The sequence below is a fragment of the Belonocnema kinseyi genome, chromosome 8 (genome assembly GCF_010883055.1).
Source record: "Belonocnema kinseyi isolate 2016_QV_RU_SX_M_011 chromosome 8, B_treatae_v1, whole genome shotgun sequence".
Taxonomy (NCBI): Eukaryota; Metazoa; Arthropoda; class Insecta; order Hymenoptera; family Cynipidae; genus Belonocnema; species Belonocnema kinseyi.
In genome coordinates this window covers 33,119,354-33,142,888 of record NC_046664.1, presented here as the reverse complement: position 1 = coordinate 33,142,888, position 23,535 = coordinate 33,119,354, and the positions used below count along the sequence as shown (strand labels likewise).

The window sequence follows — 23,535 nt, the reverse complement described above, 5'->3', positions numbered from 1 at the left end:
CCTTGTATTTATATTTATTTATTTTTCAATAAATTTTATTCTTTGTCAACTGAAATCTTTTTTGGATAAAAATTCTAATTTTTTTGTTGAAAAATTATCTTTTTGATTTAAAAATGCATTTGTTTTAGTAGAAATTTCGCCTTTCTTGAATAAAAATACAACTATTTGGCTGAAAATTCAACAAACTTGTTGAAAAGTCAACCTTGTTGGTAACAAATTGAACTGTTTTGTTGAAAATTCGCCAACTCTCTGGACGAAAATTCAATTTTTAATTTATCTTATTTATTTTAAAATGTATCTTTTTTAGTAGACATTTCATCTTTATTGGATAAAAATGCCACTGTTAGGTTGAAAATTAATCTTCTTTGCTTGCGGATTCAACTATTTTGTTTGAAAATAATTGTTAAACCACTTTGTTAAGAAATTACTTTTTTGTTGAAGATTCATATTTTTAGTTGAAAATTTATCTCTTTAGTAAAAGGTTTAATTACTTAGTTCAAAACTAATCTGTTTAATTGAAAATTTAAATGCGCTGGTTAATGGTTTACCTCTTTGGTTGCAAATTTAACTATTTTCTCGAAAATATTTTTTTTACTGAAAATTTAATTTTAGTACAGGAAATTCGTCTTTTGGCTTAAAATTTCAATAACTTTGATAAAATAATTTCTTCCATGACTGAAAAATCTTTATTCGTTAAAATTTCATCCTTTTGTTTTAAATTTAAAATTTTTATGTGTTTAAATAAATAAATAATTCTAAAAACTTTAAGTTTTTATCTGAAATATTGTTTGACTCTGTTTATAAAAGATCCTATTTTAAAAACATTACAAGATTAAAATGCTGACATTTGGATAAAAAAATCAGGAAATTTAAAAAATGAAATTTTCACCCTTACCAATCGTGATAGTGATTTCGTCTTGAAATTCGTGATAGAGAGCTTCTAGAATTTCTCCGATTGCTATTATTGATCCGTGTCGAACGTTTAGGTCGATGGAGTTGACCATGTCCATCAAATTTGGTAGGACTGTCTCGACCATGTAATGAGGATCTCTTGTAGTTAAATTTTGAAGAGCCTAGGGAAATAATTTCCTTAATTATTCATTCGATTCGAAAGGAATTTTTTATTTTTATTTCAGAAATTAGAAAGACTTCTAGTTCGGAAGAAATTCAAATATTAATTCAACAAAATTTGAATATAAGCAGCTAATTTTTTACCTTGGATGCAAGTTCTCTGATCGCTGTATCCCAATGATTAACTTTCTTTCCAATCAAATGGTCAATCAAAGGCTTTGTATATTCCTCATATTGTGCTATATGAACACTAAAAAATAATATTTATTTAATCGCGAGAAAACAAACTTTGCTTACACGAAAAATGGTTCAAAAAATGAGGAATTTATTTATGACCAGTGCTACTTTACCCATTGGCCAACGATAGGAAAAAATTTAATTAAAAAATATTTAAATGAAAAAAAAAAAATTAATTACAAAATTCAACTTCCCGACGCCTCCAAGTGGAACGAAATAAACTAGCATCATTCTAAATCCAAAACAGTTGAACTAATCCAAAAATGACGAATATTCAACAAAACAGTTGAATCCTCAATTAAAACATTTTGATTTTCAATTACTTATATTTTTAAACAAAAAAGATGAATTTCAAACAAGAAATACTTTTTACTAAAAAGTTTAATTTTTTAACTCCGAAACTATGAATTTTTAACAAAAAAGTTCATTTTAATCTATATAATTTAAATTATTAAACATGCAGATAATTTTTTGCGCAGAAAATTAATTTTCTATCAAAAAATAGGAATTTTCAAACAAAAAGTTACATTTTCAACCAAAAAGATGCATTCTCAACATAAAATGTATAGTTGATACTTCAATATAGAAAGATTTTAATTTTTAAGTAAAAATAGTTGAATTAATTTAAAAAGATGAATTCAGAAAAATAGTTCAATCCTTAAACAGAACATATTAATTTGCAACCGAATAGTTTCATTTTTAACGAAAAAAATATAAAATGTCTTAATACCTCTTAAAATTATTGAAAAGCTTCGAAATTTCTTTTCGAAATCTTCAAAATTGTACACTTTGTTTTAAACGTTTTGAAACCTGTATTTATATTTTAAAAACTTCTAAAACCTTTAAAATATTTTTAAAATTTTGCCAAATAAAAAAAAAAGTTTCAAAATCTTCAAGATTCTTTTTTGATAATTTTGGGTATCTACTGAAATATTTAGACAAGTTTTTAAGCAATCTCTTAAAATTGATTTTTCAAAATAAAAAATCATTTTAAATATTTCCAAGAATCAAAAGAGATTTTGTTTTTTATTTTGATACCTTTCAAAATCCTTAAAAAGTTTCCAAATTTGATTTCGAAATCTTCAAAAATCTACATATTATTTTTAATTTATTGAAATTTTTTAAAATTTAAAATTATTTTTGGATTTTTTTAAAAACATCAAAATATCTTTCAAAATGATTCGAATTTTTCCTAAAGTGCTTAAAAAACTCGCCTTTAAATTTTCTAGATTTTTGTTGACTTTTTTAGAAATTATTTGAAATGTCATTTTACAAATTGAAACATAATTTGAAATTTTCCCAGAAATCATGGGAAAAATTTTGATTTTCTTGAAATCTGTTAAAATTCTTCAAAAGCTTCTTTCATCGAAGCCCTTAAAAATCTACATTAAAAAATATATGTTAGAACTATTCTGAAGTTTAAGCTTTCTTTCGAATCTTTTCAGAACTTCTAAAATTTCTAAATATGTTTTAAAATTTTTTCAAAAAAAAAGAAGTTTCAAAATCCGATGATTTTTTTTTTTAATTTTGTATATCTATTGAAATATTTAGAAATTTTTTTAAGCATTCTCTTAAAATTGGTTTTTCAAAATAAAAAAATCATTTGAAATATTTCCAAGAATCAAAAGAAATTTTGTTTGTTATTTTGATACCTTTCAACATCCATAAAAAGTTTCAAAATTTAGATACTCAAAATTTAGAATCCTGCAAAATCAAAAAAGTTTCTACAAATCTTCCAGTTTCTTTTTCAACACATTTTGATATCTTTAAAACTCAAAATTAATCTTTTAAAATAAAACCTAAATCATTTTTTATTTTCCCAGAAAACTTATTGTTGGTGTCGGGGCCGATTTCTTTTTACTAGTACCGACAGTAAATAAAGATATTTTAAGTTTTTGTCCCTGATTTCATTTGAAAGTGTAAAGAAAATTGTTGAAATTGTAATGCAGTAGTAAAACATTAAGAGCAGAATTATTTCTTAATATCGAAAAATAATTTACAATAATTACAAAGTTACCTAATTTTGAGAAAGGCGTTGCTTCGAACCCCAACTTCAAAATAATCAGCGACTGTAAAAATGTCAATACCATGAGGAAAGTTTCCCTGTCTGCCAACATTTTCCTGAAAAGCAGCAGAGGCCGCTCGACGGCAATTTATCTGGAAAGAATTCGTTTTATTACTATTAAGACTTCCAAGAAGGATTCAATTAACAATCTTTTTTTTTTAAACGCTATAAATTGAAATTATACAGTTTAATTTATTTAGAATTTCAATCAATGTTGAAATAACAAAGAAATACGCATGGAATTTCGAAAAAAGTATACAAAAAGTATAACAACAGCCATTCAGATTGTAGGATTCTGAATCTGGGTTTAAAATATTTCTTTTTGGACTATACAATTTCTCAACTTGGATTATTTAAAAATGAGAAAAGTTTTATTTAACCTGATATGACTCAACAATATTAAGGCTATAAATTGGAGACTGTATAATTTGAATATAAAATTTTTTATTTTTTAATCATTCAGACTTCACAGTCCAAAATGATTTAAAAATAGGGAAAATAGGAAAATAATAGGGGAACAAATTCTTTTAAATAAAATTAATATGGATATTATATTGATTTTAATATGCAATGCTTTAAAATCTTAATATTGACAGTCAGAATATATTGCATTTTCAACAAAGTAGTTGAATTTTCAACCAAAAGAGAAAACTTTTCAGCCCAGTCGGATTGTTAACAAAAGTGTGGATTTTTCATGTTAAAAACTCGAGTATTTTTGAAAACAGATGAGTTTTAAACCCAATAGTTTATTTTTCAATCAAATATTTGAATTGAAAAAATAATCATTTTCAAACGAAAAATTGCATTTGAAACCAAATAGTTGAAAACTTTCCAGGAAAAGAGACGAATTTCCAACAAAAAAATTAATTTTGTACAAACAAATTTACATTTTTTACCTACAAAGATAATCCTTCAACCAAATGGTTGAATTATCAACCAAAAAAATCATTTAAAATAAAATAGTTGCATTTACAACCAAATAGTTGAACTTTCAATCAAAAGAGACACATTTTAAAAAAAATGAATTAATTTTTACCGCAAGTAGTTAAATTTTCAATCAAAAAGGGAAATTGTTTAGAAAACAGTGAACAGTTCATTTTTAACTAAGAAAGATGAATTTTTAACCAAAAAATATGACTTTTGTACGATAAAATTATATTTTTCTGTTCAAACAGTTGAGTTTTCAACTAAAAAAGATGACTTTTTAACCAAATATTAAAATTTTTAATACAATAATTCAATTTTCAACCATGTGATCGAATTTGCAAATAAGAGATTAAACTTAAAAAAGTTGAATTTTCAAACAAAAAAGACGAATTTTTTAGAAGACAGTTAAATTATCAGCTTGAAAAGTTGAATTTTCCACAAATGTACCTTTTTCAACTAAGAAGGGTGAATTTTTTAACAAATAGTTGGACTTTCAATCAAAAGACACGATTTTGTAAGATGGTATTTGTATTTTCAACAAAAAATTAATTTTTAACCAAAAAACATGAATTTTCAAAAACAAAAAAATCAATTTTCAACAAAAAAAGATGAATTTTCTATCTAAAAAGGCAAATATTTCACAAAACAGTAAAACTTTCGACCAAAAAAAGATGAATCAAACAAAATGGTTGTATTTTAAAGAAAAAAAAACAAATTTTTTTAAAGGCAGTTAAATTATCCACCTGAAAAGTTAAATTTTGAACAAAAAAAAATCATGTTTAGTAAAATAGTTGCATTTACAACCAAAAATAGTTGAATTGTCAAGCAAAAACGGTGCCATTTACACCAAATATTCAAACTTTTAACAAAATAATTCAATTTTCAACTAAACGGCCGACTTAAAAAAAAAGAGATTAAATCCCAACGAAAGAGTTGCATTCGTCAACCAATAAGTTGAACTTTCATGCCAAAAAGACCAATTTTTTTAGAAAAAAAATTACATTTTTAATCAAAAAAAAAAATTTTTTAACCAAGGAGGATGAATTTTCAACCAATACACGATAACTTTTCTATCATAAAAGTGGAATTTTCTATCTAAAAGGGCAAACTTTCAACAATATAGTTGAATTTTCAAGTCCAAAAAATGCATTGCTTAAAAGACACTTAAATTCTCAACCTAAAAAGTTGAATTTTCAAAACAAAAAATCATTTTCAATCAAATAGTTCAATTTTTAATAAAAAGGGATTAATTTTCAGCAAAAAAGATGAATTTTAAACAAAATAATTAAATGTTCAATCAAATAGTTTCACTTTGAACTAAAAAGACTTAACTTTAAGCCAAAAATAGTTCAATTTTCTGGTTGTTTCTAATAATTCAGATCACCTTTAGGGCAAAAAAACGAGAAACTAAATTGTCCAACTGTCAAGGCTTGCAATTCAAAACAATTGAAACTTTGAATATGAGTTCACGATATTAGAAATTATTCGATTTCAAACGCTATTAATTTTTTATTTTCTTAGTAAAAAACAGAGACTAAAGCTTTAATGAGAAACTATTAAATTGCGAATGTTCTCAATTCAAATAGCACAATTTTTTTTTTTAGTTTTGAATTGCAATTTTAAATTATTAAATGCTTTTAAAATTGAAACTAAGTGTAGCATTCTTCTGAGAAAAACGGAAACAAGTCAATAAGTCGCATTTTTCTTCAAAAAGTCGCACGAACCGAACACTGAAACCTGCAAATTTTAATATTACTTGAAAATTGAACGATTTAAAAATTAGACTTTCCAATCTGATTAATTTATAAACAGTTGCAAATTGTCAATGTAAAAATTAAAGAGCTTAAAGCTCTATAATTTTAAATTTGAGTCGTATTGGCCACCCTGTTATTTATAATTAGTGAATCCATACCTCTCGATCAAAACACGTAACTGTCAGTAAAGTAGCGGAAATTTCTTTCACGTGAGGTAGAAATATGTGAGGTTCAAAGGCTCTTGCGAAGGACCAACAAACGTAACATGCAGCATCTCTTATTATAGACCCTACTGAACCGTAAGCTCTGGGTTCGTCAAATACGAGAGCTTGCAGAACCAACGGAGTAACATCGCCTAATCGATGTGGCAGTAGCAAACCTCTTCTGCCTAGAAAATTCAATAATATTAATATTTTTAATAAAAAATTTTCTATTTTGCAGAACGTCCAGCGAAATTTTATTTTCAAATTCCCGGATCGAAATTAACATTTTTCCTGGATTTTTTTCTTGTGATATATGCGTTTTAATTTCGCACCACATTATTAGTTAAAAAGTACTACAAGATAATACGAGTAGAAAAGTTGACAAAATTAATATTCTTTTATCAGGATCGGTAGAATTTAAGCAAAATTTTCCCTTTTCTAAACTAAAATTTAAAAGCATGCAGGATGAACGTTTGAAGGCGATTTTACAATTCAAAATTATTACGACTTGTTTGTTCTAAGTTCAGATCTTGGCAGAATTCAAGGTGAAATTGAGCAAAAATCAGCACAATTCTGTGGAGACAGCAATTGCATTCGATATTCGATACTATCAAAATTAGATATTAATTCTTGAATTTGTGAACAAAAAACAATTATTTTTAAAAACTTCCATTATATATGCATTGATTAAGAATAGTATAAAAATTACTTAAATAAATAATAACATGCATACAAAATGAAATAAAACTTCTATAGTTAAAAATATGTCAGTAAAAATAAATACTTTGATGTTTAAAAATACATTAAAAAAATGTATTGGAAAAATTCATTTTTTTCGAACTTTTTGAGTTTAGAATTTTTTACCCTAAAGCTAATAATTGTAAAACATGGTATTCGATGGACCGTGAACTGTCAATAAATTTACTTTTTGACTAAGAATTTTACAAATTTTTAGAAGAAAAATCAACTTAATTTTCTACAACTTGAATTTGAACATTTTTTTAAATGACAAAATTAAGCAATGTACAGATTTTAATGTTAAAAATGAAATTGTTTAAATTATAAATCATTAGTAGTTAAACTGCGAAATTCCCGATTCAAACTTTAAAGACTATTTTTAATTTTTAAATAATTTCAAATGAATAGATTCATAATTAAAGGTTGTTATTCAATTTCAAATCCTATTCAAATATTCTTTCAGTCTAAAATATTCCATTCTTAACCCATTCAAGTTAGAATTTTTTAAATAAAAAAAAAACAATTTTTTCAATATTTGACTATTTATTTAAAATAAGCAACTATAGATGAAATATTCAAAACTAAATAATTTAAAACTTGTTTAATTTAAATACAAAGCCTTGAATCGTTACAATTTCAGAGTAATAAATTTAAATATTGAAGGCTGGAATTCTAATTGTTTCATTTTTTGAATTTTTAATTTGCAAGAGAAATTTTTGAATTTTTATTTATCAAAAATGATTTAACAAGTATTAATTTTAAATAACTTAAAATTGAGATAATTTAAAAAGCGTTAAATTTTAAACGATCCATTAAAAAATATTAAATTTTTTATGTTTCTAACTTAAAATTGGTTCAAATTGATATAATTTTCAACATTTTCAAATTTATTTATTAAATCTTCAATTTAAAGAATTGAAAATAATAAAGCGAATTTATATTTTTAATCAGAATTCTTACAATTGTTGAATTTATAAGAGCTTACAATTGTTTATTTCGTAGTTGACCGGCATTAAATTTAGAATTGTCCATAATATTGAGAGCTTCCATTTCATAATTGTAAATTATGGAGCGTTTGAATTACAAATTTTTTAAGATCCAATTGTAAAACTGTAAAATTCAAGATTCAAATTCATGAGTCAGAACTATATTTAAAATTGTTGTAATAAAATTAATTGAGCCTAAAATTTAAGAAATTACAGTTTAATGTAAATAATAAATTGTTAAATACGATCGGAAATTTACTTTAAAAAATTCGAAAAATGTACTTTCAAGATGCACAAATGCTAGACACCCCGATTTTATTTAAACATTTACTTTTGCAAACATTTATTTCAGTAATGGGCCGCCCATAAATTACGTAACAGCTTTTAGGGGAGAAGGTAAGTATTTTTATTTTCCCCCATTATTCTCAAGAAAAATATCAATAAAATATATATATATATATATAATTATTTTCTTTATTTTGATTTTTTTTTGTTAAATAAAAAAAATGATGTTGAAGAAACTGATTAAAAATCTGATATAATTTAGAAAGATAATGTTTATTTTTTAAAATAGTTCAATTTTGAAGATGTAAAACTACAAACTCTTCAATTTTAAAGATGTATAAATCAAAATTCTTGAGGTTGGATGACTTCGAAGGTCAAAAGCCAAGGAGTTTTTATTCGAAAATCTTCCAAATTGACGAAATTTTAGATTTAAATCATCAGAATTAAAGAGTTTCTCATTTTAAATTTTCGGAATATAATAGAATTATTCAATTTTGAAGATTTATATTTCCAATGTATGTAATTTTGAACGCCTTTTGGAATTATTCAATTTTGAAGACTTACAATTGAAATATCTTCTATTCTTAAGACTTTAATTGAAAACTCTTCAATTTTAAAGATACACAAATGAAAATTCTTAATTTTGGATGATTTTAAAGATCAAAAGTTTAAAAGTTTTAAATCGCTAATCTTCCAAATTGAAGAAATTTCAAATTCAAATAATAAAAATTACAGAATTCTTAGTTGATAATTTTCTAAATCAAGAATTCTTCGATTTTTCAGATTTACAATTCAAAGTTCTAGAGTTTGAAGAGTTATAATTAAAAATTCCTGAATTTTGAAATAATAGAATTGAAAATTATTCAATTTTTTAAGCTGTTATATATGTGTAATTTTTGACGATTTTTTAACATATGGTTAAAACTTTGAAGATTTACAATGGGAAATTCTTCAATTTTTAAGATTTAAATCGAAGATTCTTCAATTTTAAAGATGTAAAAATCAAAGTTGTTCATTGTTGATCATTTTGAAGATCAAAAGTCAAGAGTTTCGAATTCTAAATCATTCAAATTGGAAAATTTCAAATCTGAAACTTTAGATTCATAGAATTATTCATTTTAAAGCTTAAAACTTGCACAATTTTTAACTGTAACTTTTCAATTAAAAGCTCTACCATTCGTGGAAATTACAATGAAAAATTATTTAATTTTAAAAATATAGATTTGAAAATTATTCAATTTTCAAGATTAGCATTTTAAAAGTATGTTTTGAACTTTTTTAATAGTCCAATTTTTTAGATTTATAATTAAAGATCCATTATTTGGGGATTCTTATAGTTTGAAATGCTGTGATTTTTAACGTTTTTTTTTTTTTTTTACAACACGTAGTTCAATTTTGAAGATATACAATGAAACATTCTTCAATTTGCAAGACTCCTCAATATTTAACATTTAAAATAGAAAATTAAGCAATTTTGAATGCCTTTTTTTAAAACAGTTAAATTTTGAAAATTCACAATTGACGTATTATATGGATGGCTTCTAACTTTTAAGAGAACAATTTTTAATCATCCAAAATTTAGAAAAATTAATGATTCAAATAGCAAACTGATTACTTTAAATGCTTTAATTTCTACTAGTAGAACTTAAAGGTTACTAATTTTTGAAATTGTTTAATTTCGAACACAGAAATTTAAAATTGTTTAATTTGAATGATAATTTCCAGATACAAATAAAATCTATTTTACCAAGTTCTGCCAAAGCTAAACAACCACCATGCCAAGCAGAATCTGATTCACGGCCAGAAAACAGATTTAAAACGAATCCAACAACATCGTCTGCTAAATCGATAGGCAATCGAGCAGTTATTCTGCCAATTCCTTTTGCAGCTGACCATCTAAAAATATAAGGAGAACAAAAATTTTAATAATTAAAATTTATTTCCCAATTTTAGTGTGAGATAGTATATTAATTATTCAGGATATCTGAAGATCCATATATTTTACATTACCTGATAATAATCGCTTTATCTCGCATTCCATGAATTAGATATTCAATAATATCTTCTATCGCAGGAGGAACGTCTTCATCCTCAATGTCCGAAACCATTTCCGTTTTCTCAGGTTCTGGGACACTCTCCGTGGTTGCTGTTTTAGGAATGCTAGAAACCAAACTTATCGGTTTGCTTGCTCTCTGATAACGCCAGGATGCGAGTTTTGTTCGCAGTAAAACGAATCCTAAATACAAAAAATAGAGGCTGAAATTTAACCTAATACTAACCCTCAATAAATAATAATTTTATATTTCCTCAATTACGGGATGTATAATATTTCATAGTACGGAGCAATTCAAATTTTTCAAATTTGTCCCTAAAGTTCATAAATTTGAATAATAATTCACTCAAATTTATATTTTATTTTCTTATATGAAACGACGATTTTTCAACAAAAATAGATGAACTCTCGACTAAACAGTTGAATTTTCAACTGAAAAAGATCAACTTTTAATCAAAAAGTTGGCCAAATTAATTTTTCATAAAAAAGCGATTTTTCAACAAAAATCATGGATTTTCAGCAAAAATGATAAAGCTTCAACTGAATCAGATGAATTTTGAACCAACAAGTTGAATTATTAACTGAATTTTTCAACTAAAATGATGAATATTTAACGGTTACACTTAAATTTTCAAATAAACAGGTGTATTTTTAAACAATAAAATTAATTTTCATCAAAAAAGACGAATTTTCAACAAAATGCATGAATTTTCAATTATAAAAGATTAATAATTAGCCAAAAAATAAATTGTCAAATTTTCATTTAAAAAAATGAATTCTAAGAAAAAATAGACGAATTTTTATCTAAAATGATGGAAAATTCAACTGTGATGCTTATATTTTCAGTTAAAATAATAATAATTTTCAAAGAAAAAAGACTAACTTAAAAAAAAAGTTACTTTTTCAAACAAACTGATGAATTTTTACCTAAAATAATGAATCTTCAAATGGAATAGTTGAATTTTAAAGCAGAAAGATGTTTTGTTTGAACGAAAAAGATAAATTTTGTATAAAAAGTTTAACTTACAACCAAGCAGTTATATTTTCAACCATAAAAAATAAAGAATTTTCATCTAAAATGATGAATATTTAACTGAAATACTGAAAGTTTAAAACAAAAAGATGAATTATCATACAAGAATATTAATTTCTACAAAAAATATGAATTTTCAACAAAAAACATGAATTTTTGACTAAAAAAGATGAATAGTTAACCAAAAAATAAATAGTTAAATTTTGAGTTACAAAAAATAATGTTCAATCAAATAGATGAATTTTTTATGATGATTCAAAATAATGATTCTTCAACTAGAATAGTTGAATTTTAAACCAAAAAGATGTTTTTTTTAACAAAAAAAAAAATTTTTAATAAACACTTTAACTTTCAACCGAGTAGTTATATTTTTAACAACAAAAAAACTTTCCAATAAAATTATGAATATTCGACTGAAATACTAAAAGTTTCAAACAAAAAGATGAATTTTTAAACAAGAATATTAATTTCTACAAAAAAAGATCAGTTCAGAAAATTAATGTTCAACTCAATAAATAGATTTTCAACTAAAATAATGTAATATTCAACTGCAATAGTTACATTTTCTGTTAAAAAAATAATAATTTTCAACAAAATAGTTACTTTTCCAAACTAAGTGATGAATTTTTATATAAAATAATGAATCTTCAACTGGAATAGTTGAATTTTAAAACAAAAAGATGAATTTTTAATTAAAGAGTTTAACTTTCAACTAAACAGTTTTATTTTTAATGTAAAATATGGATTTTCGACTAAAATGATGAATATTTAACAGAAATACTTGAATTAAAAAAAAAAGATGAATATTCAAACAAGAAGATTAAGTTCTAAAAAAAGAAAGAAGAATTTTCTACAAAAAACGTGAATTTTTTACTAAAAAAGATGAATAGTTGAACAAAAAATAAATAGTTAAATTTTCAGTTACAAAAATTAATATTCAATCAAATAGATGAATTTTTAATGATGATTCAAAATGATGATTCTTCAACTAGAACAGTTGAATCTTAAACCAAAAAGGTGGGTTTTTTTAACAAAAAAGATAAATTTTCAATTAAAAGTTTAACTTTCAACCAAGTAGTTATATTTTTAACAAACAAAAAAAAGAATTTTCAACTAAAATTATGAATATTCAACTGAAATACTGAAAGTTTCAAACATAAAGATAAATTTTTAAACAAGAATATTAATTTCTGCAAAAAAGATCAGTTCAGAAAATTAATGTTCAACCCAATAAATGAATTTTCAACTAAAATAATGTAATATTCAACTGCAATAGTTACATTTTCTGTTAAAAAAATAATAATTTTCAACAAAATAGTTACTTTTCCAAACTAAGTGATGAATTTTTATATAAAATAATGAATCTTCAACTGGAATAGTTGAATTTTAAAACAAAAAGATGAATTTTTAATTAAAGAGTTTAACTTTCAACTAAACAGTTTTATTTTTAATGAAAACTATGAAATTTTCAACAAAAATGATGATTTTTCAACTGAAATAGTTGAATTTTAAACCAAAAAGATTAATTTTAGACCAGGAAGATTCCATAAAAAAGACGAATTTTCAACAAACTACAGAGCTTTTAACTAAAAAACTAAAAATTTTCAACCGAAAATTGAATAGTTAAATTGTTAGTTGAAAAAATAAATTTTTAACCAAAGAGATGAATTTTTAAATAAAATAATAGATTATTTAACTGGAATAGTTACACTTTCATTTTCAGCTTGAGAAAAAATTAACTTTTAGCAAAATAACTCATTTTTCAACCAGAGATGAATTTTGAATGAAAATTATGAATCTTCAAAAAAAAAAAATAAATAAATAAATGTTAAGAAAAGAGTTTAACTTTCGACCAAGTAATTCAAGTTTAATTCCAAAAAATTAATTATGAACGAAAAATTTGAGATTTCAGCAAGAAAAGAGTTTAATTCAACTAAAAAAGAAGACTTTTAAACATGAGTTGAATTTTCAGGTAAGAAAGATTTTTTAGTAAATCGAGAAAAAATTTCAAACAAACTGTTGGATTTTCAAGAAAAAAATATGAATTTTCAACTAAGAATATTAATTTTATTACAAAAAAAGAAACGCATTTTTTTAACAAAATACATTAATTTGGAACTAAAAACGATTATTTTTCATCCAAATATAGACCAGTTAAAAAAATTAATTTAAAAAAATTAATGTTTTACGAAATATTAAACTACAGTATTATAAAGCTACTTGTACAAATGATATTTTTAGATATATAAAAATTCTCTGCCAATTCCAGGTTTGCAACAACCTTCAATTAATTATTTTGTAACAATAGGGAGTCTTATTGTAAATAAAAGTTTACCAGTCCGCTGAATAACTTTCATTGCAAATTTCCTAACGAGCACGTCAGGATTATCGTTCAATTCTATGCTCAGGATTTTATCCAATAACCTTTGAGTGTAGGGTTTCAAATCTTCACGAGCACAATGTTTCAAAATTGAAGCCAGGACAGCCAGAGGTGCGTGTCTTGACGAATCCTCCTCCAGACACTGAAGCAACAATAATTTATGTATAAAAGGTCATTTAAAAAAATATAAGTCAGGAAATAAAATTTATTAAATTAAAGAAAAATGGAAAGCAGAGTGAAGAATACTAATCTATGATTAAAATACCTTTAAACACCACATGATCATTTCTTCCAAGTACAGTTTCTTAACATCTGATCGTGTAAGGAAATTAGCTATTAAAAATACAGCTGCGGTCGAGCAAGAATCTTTGGAAAAGCAGTATAGTTGACAAATTCTTACGATTCTGCAAAAGAAATTAACAGATATTTATTTATTAATATTTTAAAAGAATATAAATTCAGGGTGTCTATTCAAATCCTCGGGAAAAAAATCCCTGAAAATCCCACGTTTTTTTTAGGAATAAACTTTATAGAACGGAGCCATTCAAGTATTTCGCATTTTTTTAACAATCGGCTCGGAATATGTATACAATTTCGAGAATATATTATAAATAATGTACTTTTTCAGTCCTGGTGAATGTCTAAATGTTTCAAAATTGTACTGTTCATATATAAAATACAATAACTATTTTTTTCATTCGTAAAATTAACTTTATTAAAGCATAAATAATTTCTTAATAAGGAGATTTTTCACGAAAATAGGGAAGTATATTCTTTTAATAAAATAATATGAATACTACATTAAATTCAATTTAAAACGCTTCAGATTCGTAATATTTGAAGAAAAGTATTGCATTTTCAACAATATAAGTGCATCATCAAACAAATAATAGAATTTGTAATTAAAGATGATAGTTTTTCAAGCAAATAGTTACATTTCCAACTAAAAAAAAAATGTCAACCAATCCTTGAATAGTTAAATTATCAGTTCAAAAATTAATTTCAATCGAAAAGAAAAATGAATTTTCAACAAAATAATGAAATTTTTAATCAAAGTGACAAATTTTCAAGTGAAATGATGAATCTTCAACTGGAATAGTTGAATTTTATTATATAAAAAAAATTATTTTCCATCAAGAAAGACGAAATTTCAACAAATCACAATAATTTTAAACCAAAAAATTAAAAATTTTAAGCAAAAATTGAATAGGTAAATTTGTAGCTAAAAATTAATTTTCAACTAAAGGGATGATTTTTTAACTAAAGTGATGGATTATTTCACTCAATTAGTTAAATTTTTGGATAAAAAATTTATTTTTTAACTAAAAAACGAATTTTCAAAAAAATACTTAAATTTTTAACTGGAATGGTTTAATTGTCAGCTTGAAAGATTAATTTTCAGACAAGAAAACTAACTTTTAGCAAATTTGTTCAATTTTCTGTCGAAGAGATAATTTTTCAGTTGAAATTATGAATATTTAAATAACAAAATTATTTACAAAAAAAGTTTAACTTGAACCAAATAGTTTAATTTTCAACCAAAGAGATGAATTTGCAACTAAAATAATGAATTTTCAACAGGAATAGTTGCGTTTTTAACCAAAAAGAGTAATTTTCTGACAAGAAAGGGAATAAAACTGCAACTAAACAGTTGAATTTTGAAGCAAAAAGATAAACTTTCAACGAAAAAGATTAAAATAATATTCTATGAAGATGATTAATTTTATACCAAAATGGACAAATTTTCAACTAAAATTCAAAGCTACTCTTAAAAAACAAAAAACGTCATATCATTTTTGAATTACAATTTAAAACAAATTTAATCATGCTCTCGAAAATATTCCCTGACATTTCCAAGTTTTTCCCGGTGTATAAAAATTTCTCGAAAATTCCAAGTTTTCCAAGTAAATAGACATCCTGAAATTACTTATGCCCAGTAAAATTATTGATTTGCATCTACCTGACGATAATCGTTTTTTCAGGATCAATTTGTTCCTCAGTTTCTAAACGCACAAGAGGAAATGGTATTTTTGAAATTATAGACAACCATATGAGCAACACATATCGAGTTTCCCATGTTTCTATGTCAGTTGTATCTTGCTTTTCCAGCATTCGTAAAACGGGTAAAAGATCCATGACCTAAAAAGAATGAAGTACACATTTATATGTTTTTATGTAAATTTGTAGTGTATACGTTCATAAAATATTTATCATCATTCTGAAGAAACAGCAAGCCTTCAATGTATGGTTTTAGCAATAATTTTAATTTGTGAATATAGTAGTTTAGATCTTTAATATTTTCGAATAAAGATATCCAAAAACCGTTGTTTAGTGACCGCTAAACTTAATTTTCAAAATTCCCTGATTTTTCCTTGACTAATTTTTCATTTTCGCTGACCATTAATATTAAGATACCCGCATTCCAATCTTATAATATACTTAATACAGATTATTTTAAAAACGGAATATAACAATATTTCGGATATAAATTAAAATTGTTAAATTTATTTATTTTAAACAAAAAAATGACTTTTCTACAATAAAAAATGATTCTTTTAACAAAACACTTGAATTTTCCACAAAATAATTAAATTTTAAACAAAATAATTGAATTTTATACCTAAAAAGATGAATTCTCAATAAAAAAATGTAATAGTTTATATTTAAACCAAAAAAGATTAAATTTCATTTGCAAAAGTAATTTTGAAACCAAAATCACGAATCTTCAACAAATAAAGATTAATCAGTAACGAAATAAAAAAAATGATAACCTAAATTGTTGAACCTCCAATTAAAAAAAAAATTCTATAAAGTTCCACTTTTATCCAGGCAGAGGAATTTTCAATTAAAAATATACCAAAGAGATGAATTTTCAACTAAGAATATGAATCTTAAACAAAAAAATTAATTTTTACAAAGTGGTTCAACAAAATTTGTCAAACAAAATAATTGAATTCTCAAGCATTTTTACCCAAGAAAGATGAAATTTCTACTTAAACAGATGAATTTTTAAATCAAAAAGACAAATTTAACAAAAGTTTATTTTACATCAAAAATGATTTTAGCTGATTTTTTAACACCGAAATATGAATTTTATTAAAAAAGTACATTTTCTACAAAATAGCTGAATTTTCAAAAAAACAATTGAATTATCAACCAAAAAGGTTGATTTTTTAACAACATTGTTAAATTGTCAACCAAACAGTTGCATTTTTATCAAAAAAATATATAAATTCAACTAAAATAGATTAATTTTTAATTAAAAAGACAAATGAAAAAAAAGTGGAATTTTCAACGAAAAAGGATGATTTTTGAACAAAATTGACGAATTTTCTAATAAATAATAAAATTTATAACTAAAAAGATCATTTTCAGGAGGAAGCAGCTGCAAAAAAAACATAAATACTAGGTAAATAAATCACTAAAAAGTATATTATATCACAGTTACCGCAAAACTTAATATTAAAAATACCCTAATTTTTCCCTGGCCAATATTTCATTTTCCCTGATCATTAATGTTCAAACACCAGAATATTAAACTTGAAAAATTGGAATCTAAAATATTTTATAAACAAAATAAAACAATTTCAAATTAAAATTGAAGGTTTGCAAATTATTTTGCATTAATAATGTGAATAATTTTTTGTTGAATAAAAAAATTTAAAAGAATCATATTCATAAGACTTTAAAACAATTAAAACTAGATTTAAAAAAATTTCAAATCAGTTGGACACAAATGTTGAAATCTTAAAAAAAAATTGATTTCAGTAAAATGGGAGTGAATTTAGAGAAATTAAAGGAAAATGAGAATAATTCGATGATATTCATAAAAGTTCACGGTGAATTAAACAAATTCAAGCGAATTGAAAGTAATTTAAAACTATAAAAAAATTCAAGGGAATTCAAAGGATATAATGGTATGCCTAAGAATTTAAGGGCACAGTTTCCAGGATTGTGTACGGCCGGCCGTACGCATATCCTCAGCCTAAAAAAATGAAAAAATCTATTGAATTGAGAAGAATCCAGTGAATTAAAAACATTTCAAGTGAATTACAAAAATTCAAGACAATTCTAAAATATTAAAAAAGAATTAAACGGTATTCAGGATGCATTAATAAGTATTCAGGATAAATTCCAAACAAATTCAAATGAATTGCAAAAAATATTTAAGAATTTATTAAAATATTTAGAATTTCCCTGAAATTTAGGAACCTTGAATTTTTTTAACTCCTGAAAATTCGTTGGCTCTTTGAAAATTACCATAAAATATTTTTAATCCTTTTTAATCTTTTGAAATCCCTTGAAACTTTTGAAAACTCTTGAGAATTCCTTGCAATTTTGAAAAATACCTTAAAATCTTTAAAATTCGTTGAAATCCCTTCCAATTATTGAAATCTATTAGAATTTCTTAGGAATATTGTAAAATACCATAAAATATTTAAAGTCCTTTAAAACCTTTTTAAATCCCTTTACACTTTTTAAAGCTCTTGGAATTTCTTTCATATTATTAAAAATACCCTGAAGTCTTTCAAATCCTTTGAAATAACTTCAAATTATTGAAATCTATTAAAAATGCCTTTAGATATTTAAAATTCTATAAAATCTGCTGTCCCTTTAAATTATTTTAAGTTCTTGACAATTTCCTGGATATTAAAAAATAACCTAAAATATTGGAAACCCTTTGAAATCGTTTGAAATATCTTGAAACTTTTTAAAGCTCTTAAAAATACCCTAAAATCTTTCGAACACTTTGGAAGAATTTTAAACTATGGAAATATATTAAAAATACCCTTAGATGTTTAAAATCCTTTAAGATCCCTTACAATTTCCTAAAGTCCTAGAAAATTCCTGGGATTTATTAAAAATAACCGCAAATGTTGCAAATCCTTTGAAATACTTAAAAATCTCTTGAGACTTTTTAAAGATCTTAAAAATACCCGAAAACCTGTCAAATTCTTTGAAATCTCTATCAAATATTAAAAGCAATTCAAAATTCCTTCTTGTTATTAAAAATGCCCTAAAATCTTTTAAATTCTTTGGAATCACTTCAAATTATTAAAACTTATTAAAAATAACCAAAAATATTTCAAATCTTCTAAAATCTTTTGGAATCCCTTAACATTTTTTTCGAACTGTTGAAAATTCCTTGAAACTTTTTTACAATAATTTAAAATCATTAGAAATCTCTTTAAAACATTATAAACTTCTTTAAAATTTTTTGGAATTTAGAAAAATACTCTAAAATCTTTGAAATCATTTAATATCTTTTCAAATTCTTTAAAAACTTCCATAAAACTTTTTAGGTTGTTGACAATTTCTTGGATCCTTTAAAAATAACTTAAAATATTTGAAATGCTTTAAAATCTTTGAAAATACTTTTAAAGCTCTTGAAAATTTCTTATAATCTTGAAAAATAATCTAAAATCCTCCAGATGCTTAAGATCATTTGAAATTATGGAAATATATAAAAAATACTCTAAGATATTTAAAAAAATTTTATCACTTCCAATTTTTTTAAGCTGTTGAAAATTCTTGGATCTTTTAAAAATAACCGTAAATTTTTAGAAAATGTCATCAATTTATATTAAAAATTTAATTAGTTTTAAAGGATTTGAAATATCTTAGGGTACTTTTAATAGATTTCAATAATTTGAAATGATTTAAAAATATTTCATCGATTTGAAATGATTTCAAACCATTTTAAAGATTGTAGGGTATTTAAAAAAAAATCCATTGAATTTTTAATTGCTTTCAATAATTGGAAGGGGTTCCAAAGTATTTAAAGAATTTCAAAATATTTTTAAAAATTCCCAGAAATTTTCAAGAGCATTCAAAAGTTTCAAAGGATTTCAAAAGATTTCCAATATTTTGCGTTATTTTTTAAATATATATATTTATTTATATGTGAAATCCTTTTAAATCTTTTAAAATCCTTATAAAGGTTTTAAATGTCTTGAAAATTCCTTATAATTTTGAAAAAATATTCCAAAATCTTCCATGTGCTTCAGATCATTTTAAGTTATGAAAATATATTAAAAATACCCCCAAGATATTTTTAAAAATTTGTAATCACTTCCAACTTTTTTAAGCTGTTGAAATATCGTCGATCTTTTAAAAATAACCAAAAATGTAATTAATTTATATTAAAACTTTAATAAATTTTAAAGGATTTTAAATAGCTTAAGGTACTTTCAATAAATTTCAATAATTTGAAAGATTTACAAATATTTATAAAATTCCGCGAAATTTGCATAATTATAATTTTTCTTGAAACATTTTTGACGGACTTAAAACGCGTCTTATATCAATTCCCTGACTTTTTCAATTTTTTTTTTCAAACCTCCTGATTTTTTTCTGACCTGCGTCTACTTTGGCATTTGGAAAATTTGCATATAGAATATTCCGTTTGTTTAATAAAAAAAAAAATTACTCACTTCGTGCGGAAGATACGTAACAATCTTCTTGTAAGTTTTGACGGACATGAGAATGTACAGATATTTAAAAACATTGTGCTTAATATTCTCATGAATATTTTCATCCTTAACAATCTCCAGCATAGGCCCCAGAATATTTTCCAGATGTGGATCCAGGAGATGAGGTTGATCCTGATACTGCGTCAAAATATATTTGAACTGCTCCCTGTTTTTTTCCACAGCTCGAAAAGGCAAATCAGCCACTCTCAGTTCTTTAATGAGCGCATTAACTTCTTCGATTTCCTTAAAAGCATTAAAACCACAGCCGATACTGTCCGGGTCCGGACCTTCGCTTAGAACCATCGTGATATATTACTTTCCTCACTTTTACTTTTACACACAAAGATAACCTCAAAATCACAATCTCATTCCTGATTTATCTCCCAGTGTCTTTTGTATCTTTCAATCACTCGTAAATTTAAGACGCGAATCCAAACTACATCAGAATTCCGAAAAAAAAGAAACACATGCCTTGATTTGACATCTAACGAGCTAAAAGTGACAAGGTGAAAGTTATTGTCAACCTCAGGCCGATCCTTGTTTTATTTTCACTATTCTCAGTGATAAAAACACAAATTTGATCGGATAATATACACACAGTGGAAATAGACTTCTATTTTGTTAACATTTGGATGATTTGTGCGAATCGTAGAACATTTAACACGCCATCAACATCAACAATGTCGCAAAAAGTCGCAAACAAGAGAAGAGCAGACGACAAGTTCCAACATGGAGGCTTCGCTTTCACTTTGTTTCTGTAATTATCAATATTTTGAAGTAAATTTATTCTGTAGAGTACGAAAAATAGTGATGAAGTTAAAGCCAAAATTCGTTTTATTTTATCGATATAAATTATGACAATTCTGTCAAGTAGAGCGAAAAAAGAGAAGTCTCAAAATCTCAATAATGAACTAGTTATAATTTTGGCCAACGTTAGCGCTAGTGTGCCGCATATAGAAACCTGGCAACAGTGACAACGTCGCAGTGTCACAAAAAAGCAAAAAAGTTGAACATTTATGTTTATCGCTTTTTGAGTTGGAGCAACAAATAGTCGGATTTGTGGGGTAAAATGCAATGAACAAATATTTATTTTATACTTCACGCATGCACTTTTGAACACTTTATAACAAAACTGATTAGAAGTTCTCTTAATTTTTCGTTGCTTCTATTTTCTGATGATTGAACTCTATACTAAAAAGCGAATGGGCCACAATCATTTCACTTTTTCAAGGTAATAGAATGTAAAACTTGTTTAAAATTTCGCCAAACACTCTAATTTTATACATATTTTTTTCAATGCATTATAAGTTTAAAAAATTCTTACAATTGAAAATTGCTCATAATATAGGTTAGGAATGAAAATACATAATTTTCTTCTCGCGAATAAAAGTACTCTGAGATTTCTACACTATAAAATATTTATCTATAGCAATTTATGTGTCAGTGAATACAATCTCTTTTTGCCTTTTCATTCTAACCTTGTGTCTTGTTTATTTTGTATTACATATAGATTAACATTGTTTAAATTCAAAATTTTTACGATTTTTTTATAAATTTCTGAATATTGCTAAGCTGTCGAATTTTAAAATATATCAATTTTGTTAATTTAGTCGCTATTACAATATAACAATATATATAGTCACCTCTTTTAGGACTTCCTTTCTACTTATATCTTACGATAAATCTGTGTAGCAATTTGACTGAGAATTTAATTAAAACCTCGAGGATTTACTTCTGATCCCAGTAAAATTCAAGTTATAATTATTTCAATAATTGTGTTCAATTTAGAAAAGTGATTTCTACTTTGTCTACAGTCGCAGATTTTTCGGATTATCTCAGTTTTCTTTAATTAAATCATAATTTATTATTGAGTGTTTATTATTTTCCATTATAAGAAAAACCTTTTGCAATTTTTTGTCCGTGCGATTATTTTTGGCTACTTTAAGTTTGATAATCAAATTAATGACATTTCAAAAATTCAAAAACAATCATTTTCTCAATTTTTCAAAAAATGGATTTATCACGTTTTATTCGCTTACTCCTAATTTATCCTGACTTGGAACAGGGAATTAGAGAAAATAGTTATCGTTTTTATTTTAGGATAAGGAGTTTCTGTAAATAAATATAATTTCACATTTTAATGTAAAATTCATTTCTGGTTAAAATGTAACTACTGTGTTAAAAGTCAACGTTTTTAACTACAAATTGAACTATTCCTTTTAGAAAATTAAACTATTTTGCTGAAAATCCGTTTTTTTTTTTGGTAAAGAATAATATTTTCAACAGAAGTTTAACCATTCTATTTTTGGTTGAATGTGTATATTTTTTGGATGAAAATTCAAATACTAAATCATTGTATAAAATTAATCTTTATAGTTGAAAATTCATCTTTTTGGCATAAAACTGAACTATTTCAGTTGCAGATTCATCATTTTTGTTAAAAATTCATCAGTTTGGTTGAAAATTAATTCCTTTAACTGAACATTTTAATGTACATTTTTGGCCGAATATCGACAATTTTTCGTCTAAAACTTCAAAAATTTCACTTTTCATTTTGAAAATTCAACTATTTCGTTAAAAATGAATATATTTGGTTAAAAATCGATTTTTTAGAAGATAATTTTCTTTTTATTTCCAAGTTAATCTTATTGTTTAAAAGTTCTTCTTTTCGGCTGAAAATTCAAGTATTCCAGTTAAATATTTACAATTTTAATTAAAAATTCATCTTTTAGATTATAAATAAAATTACTCGGTTGAAAGTTAAACTTTTTTGTTGAAAATTAATTTTTTTCAATCAAATAGATTGAAAATTTCTTTTTTCTTTGGATGAAGTGAAATATAGTTTGCCAAATATTTAACCATTTTCTTGAAACTTTTTTTCTTTAAGATAATTATTTTTTTAGACTAAAAATTTAACTATTAATTCTCTGGAATATTCCATAATGTTAGTTAAAAATTTATCTTTTTGTTTGAACATTCATTCATTCATTAAATACCAATTTAATTATTCAATTTATAGTAGAAAAATTATCTTTTTCATGTGAAAATTCATCTTTATGGTTTGAAATTCAACTATTTCAGTTAAAGATTAAAAATTTTATTTGAAAATTCATCACTTTTTTGAAAATGTAATATTCTTAAAATTAGCTTTTGGTTGTTGTTGAAAGTTACTTTTTTGTAGAAAATAATTTTTTAACTAAAAATGTAATTTATTTTAATATAATATTCCATAGTTTTAATTGAATTGAATTCCATTTTTGTTAAAAAAATATATATTTTTTAGTGCAAAATTTACATATTTGTTTCGAAATTCATTTATTTAGCAATTTT

At 24.2% G+C, this 23,535-nt stretch overlaps 2 protein-coding genes across 4 annotated transcripts in view; one reads left to right on the top strand and one right to left on the bottom strand.

Annotated features, from left to right (window-relative positions):
- The window catches only part of LOC117178209 (tubulin-specific chaperone D), a 35,893-nt gene extending 14,890 nt beyond the window's left edge, over positions 1–21,003 (bottom strand). The window contains exons 1-10 of the mRNA XM_033369512.1: positions 20,167–21,003; positions 15,693–15,871; positions 13,998–14,136; positions 13,688–13,874; positions 10,277–10,502; positions 10,014–10,162; positions 6,213–6,442; positions 3,326–3,465; positions 1,216–1,321; positions 896–1,073 (exon numbers count right to left, since the gene is read on the bottom strand). Coding sequence (XP_033225403.1) covers positions 896–1,073; positions 1,216–1,321; positions 3,326–3,465; positions 6,213–6,442; positions 10,014–10,162; positions 10,277–10,502; positions 13,688–13,874; positions 13,998–14,136; positions 15,693–15,871; positions 20,167–20,508 — 1,876 coding nt within the window. The 5' untranslated portion in view covers positions 20,509–21,003. The remainder of the gene's footprint in view (positions 1–895; positions 1,074–1,215; positions 1,322–3,325; positions 3,466–6,212; positions 6,443–10,013; positions 10,163–10,276; positions 10,503–13,687; positions 13,875–13,997; positions 14,137–15,692; positions 15,872–20,166) is intronic.
- A 175-nt stretch (positions 21,004–21,178) lies between these two features.
- Positions 21,179–23,535, top strand: part of LOC117177959 (mediator of RNA polymerase II transcription subunit 14) — a 58,401-nt gene continuing 56,044 nt past the window's right edge. For 2 of the 3 annotated variants that reach the window (XM_033369098.1, XM_033369096.1), the window contains exon 1: positions 21,179–21,269. The gene's annotated coding sequence lies outside the window, so the exon portion shown is untranslated. Of the gene's footprint in view, positions 21,270–21,347; positions 21,437–23,535 lie in introns of those variants that run through there. The other variant, XM_033369097.1, reaches the window with a different exon arrangement.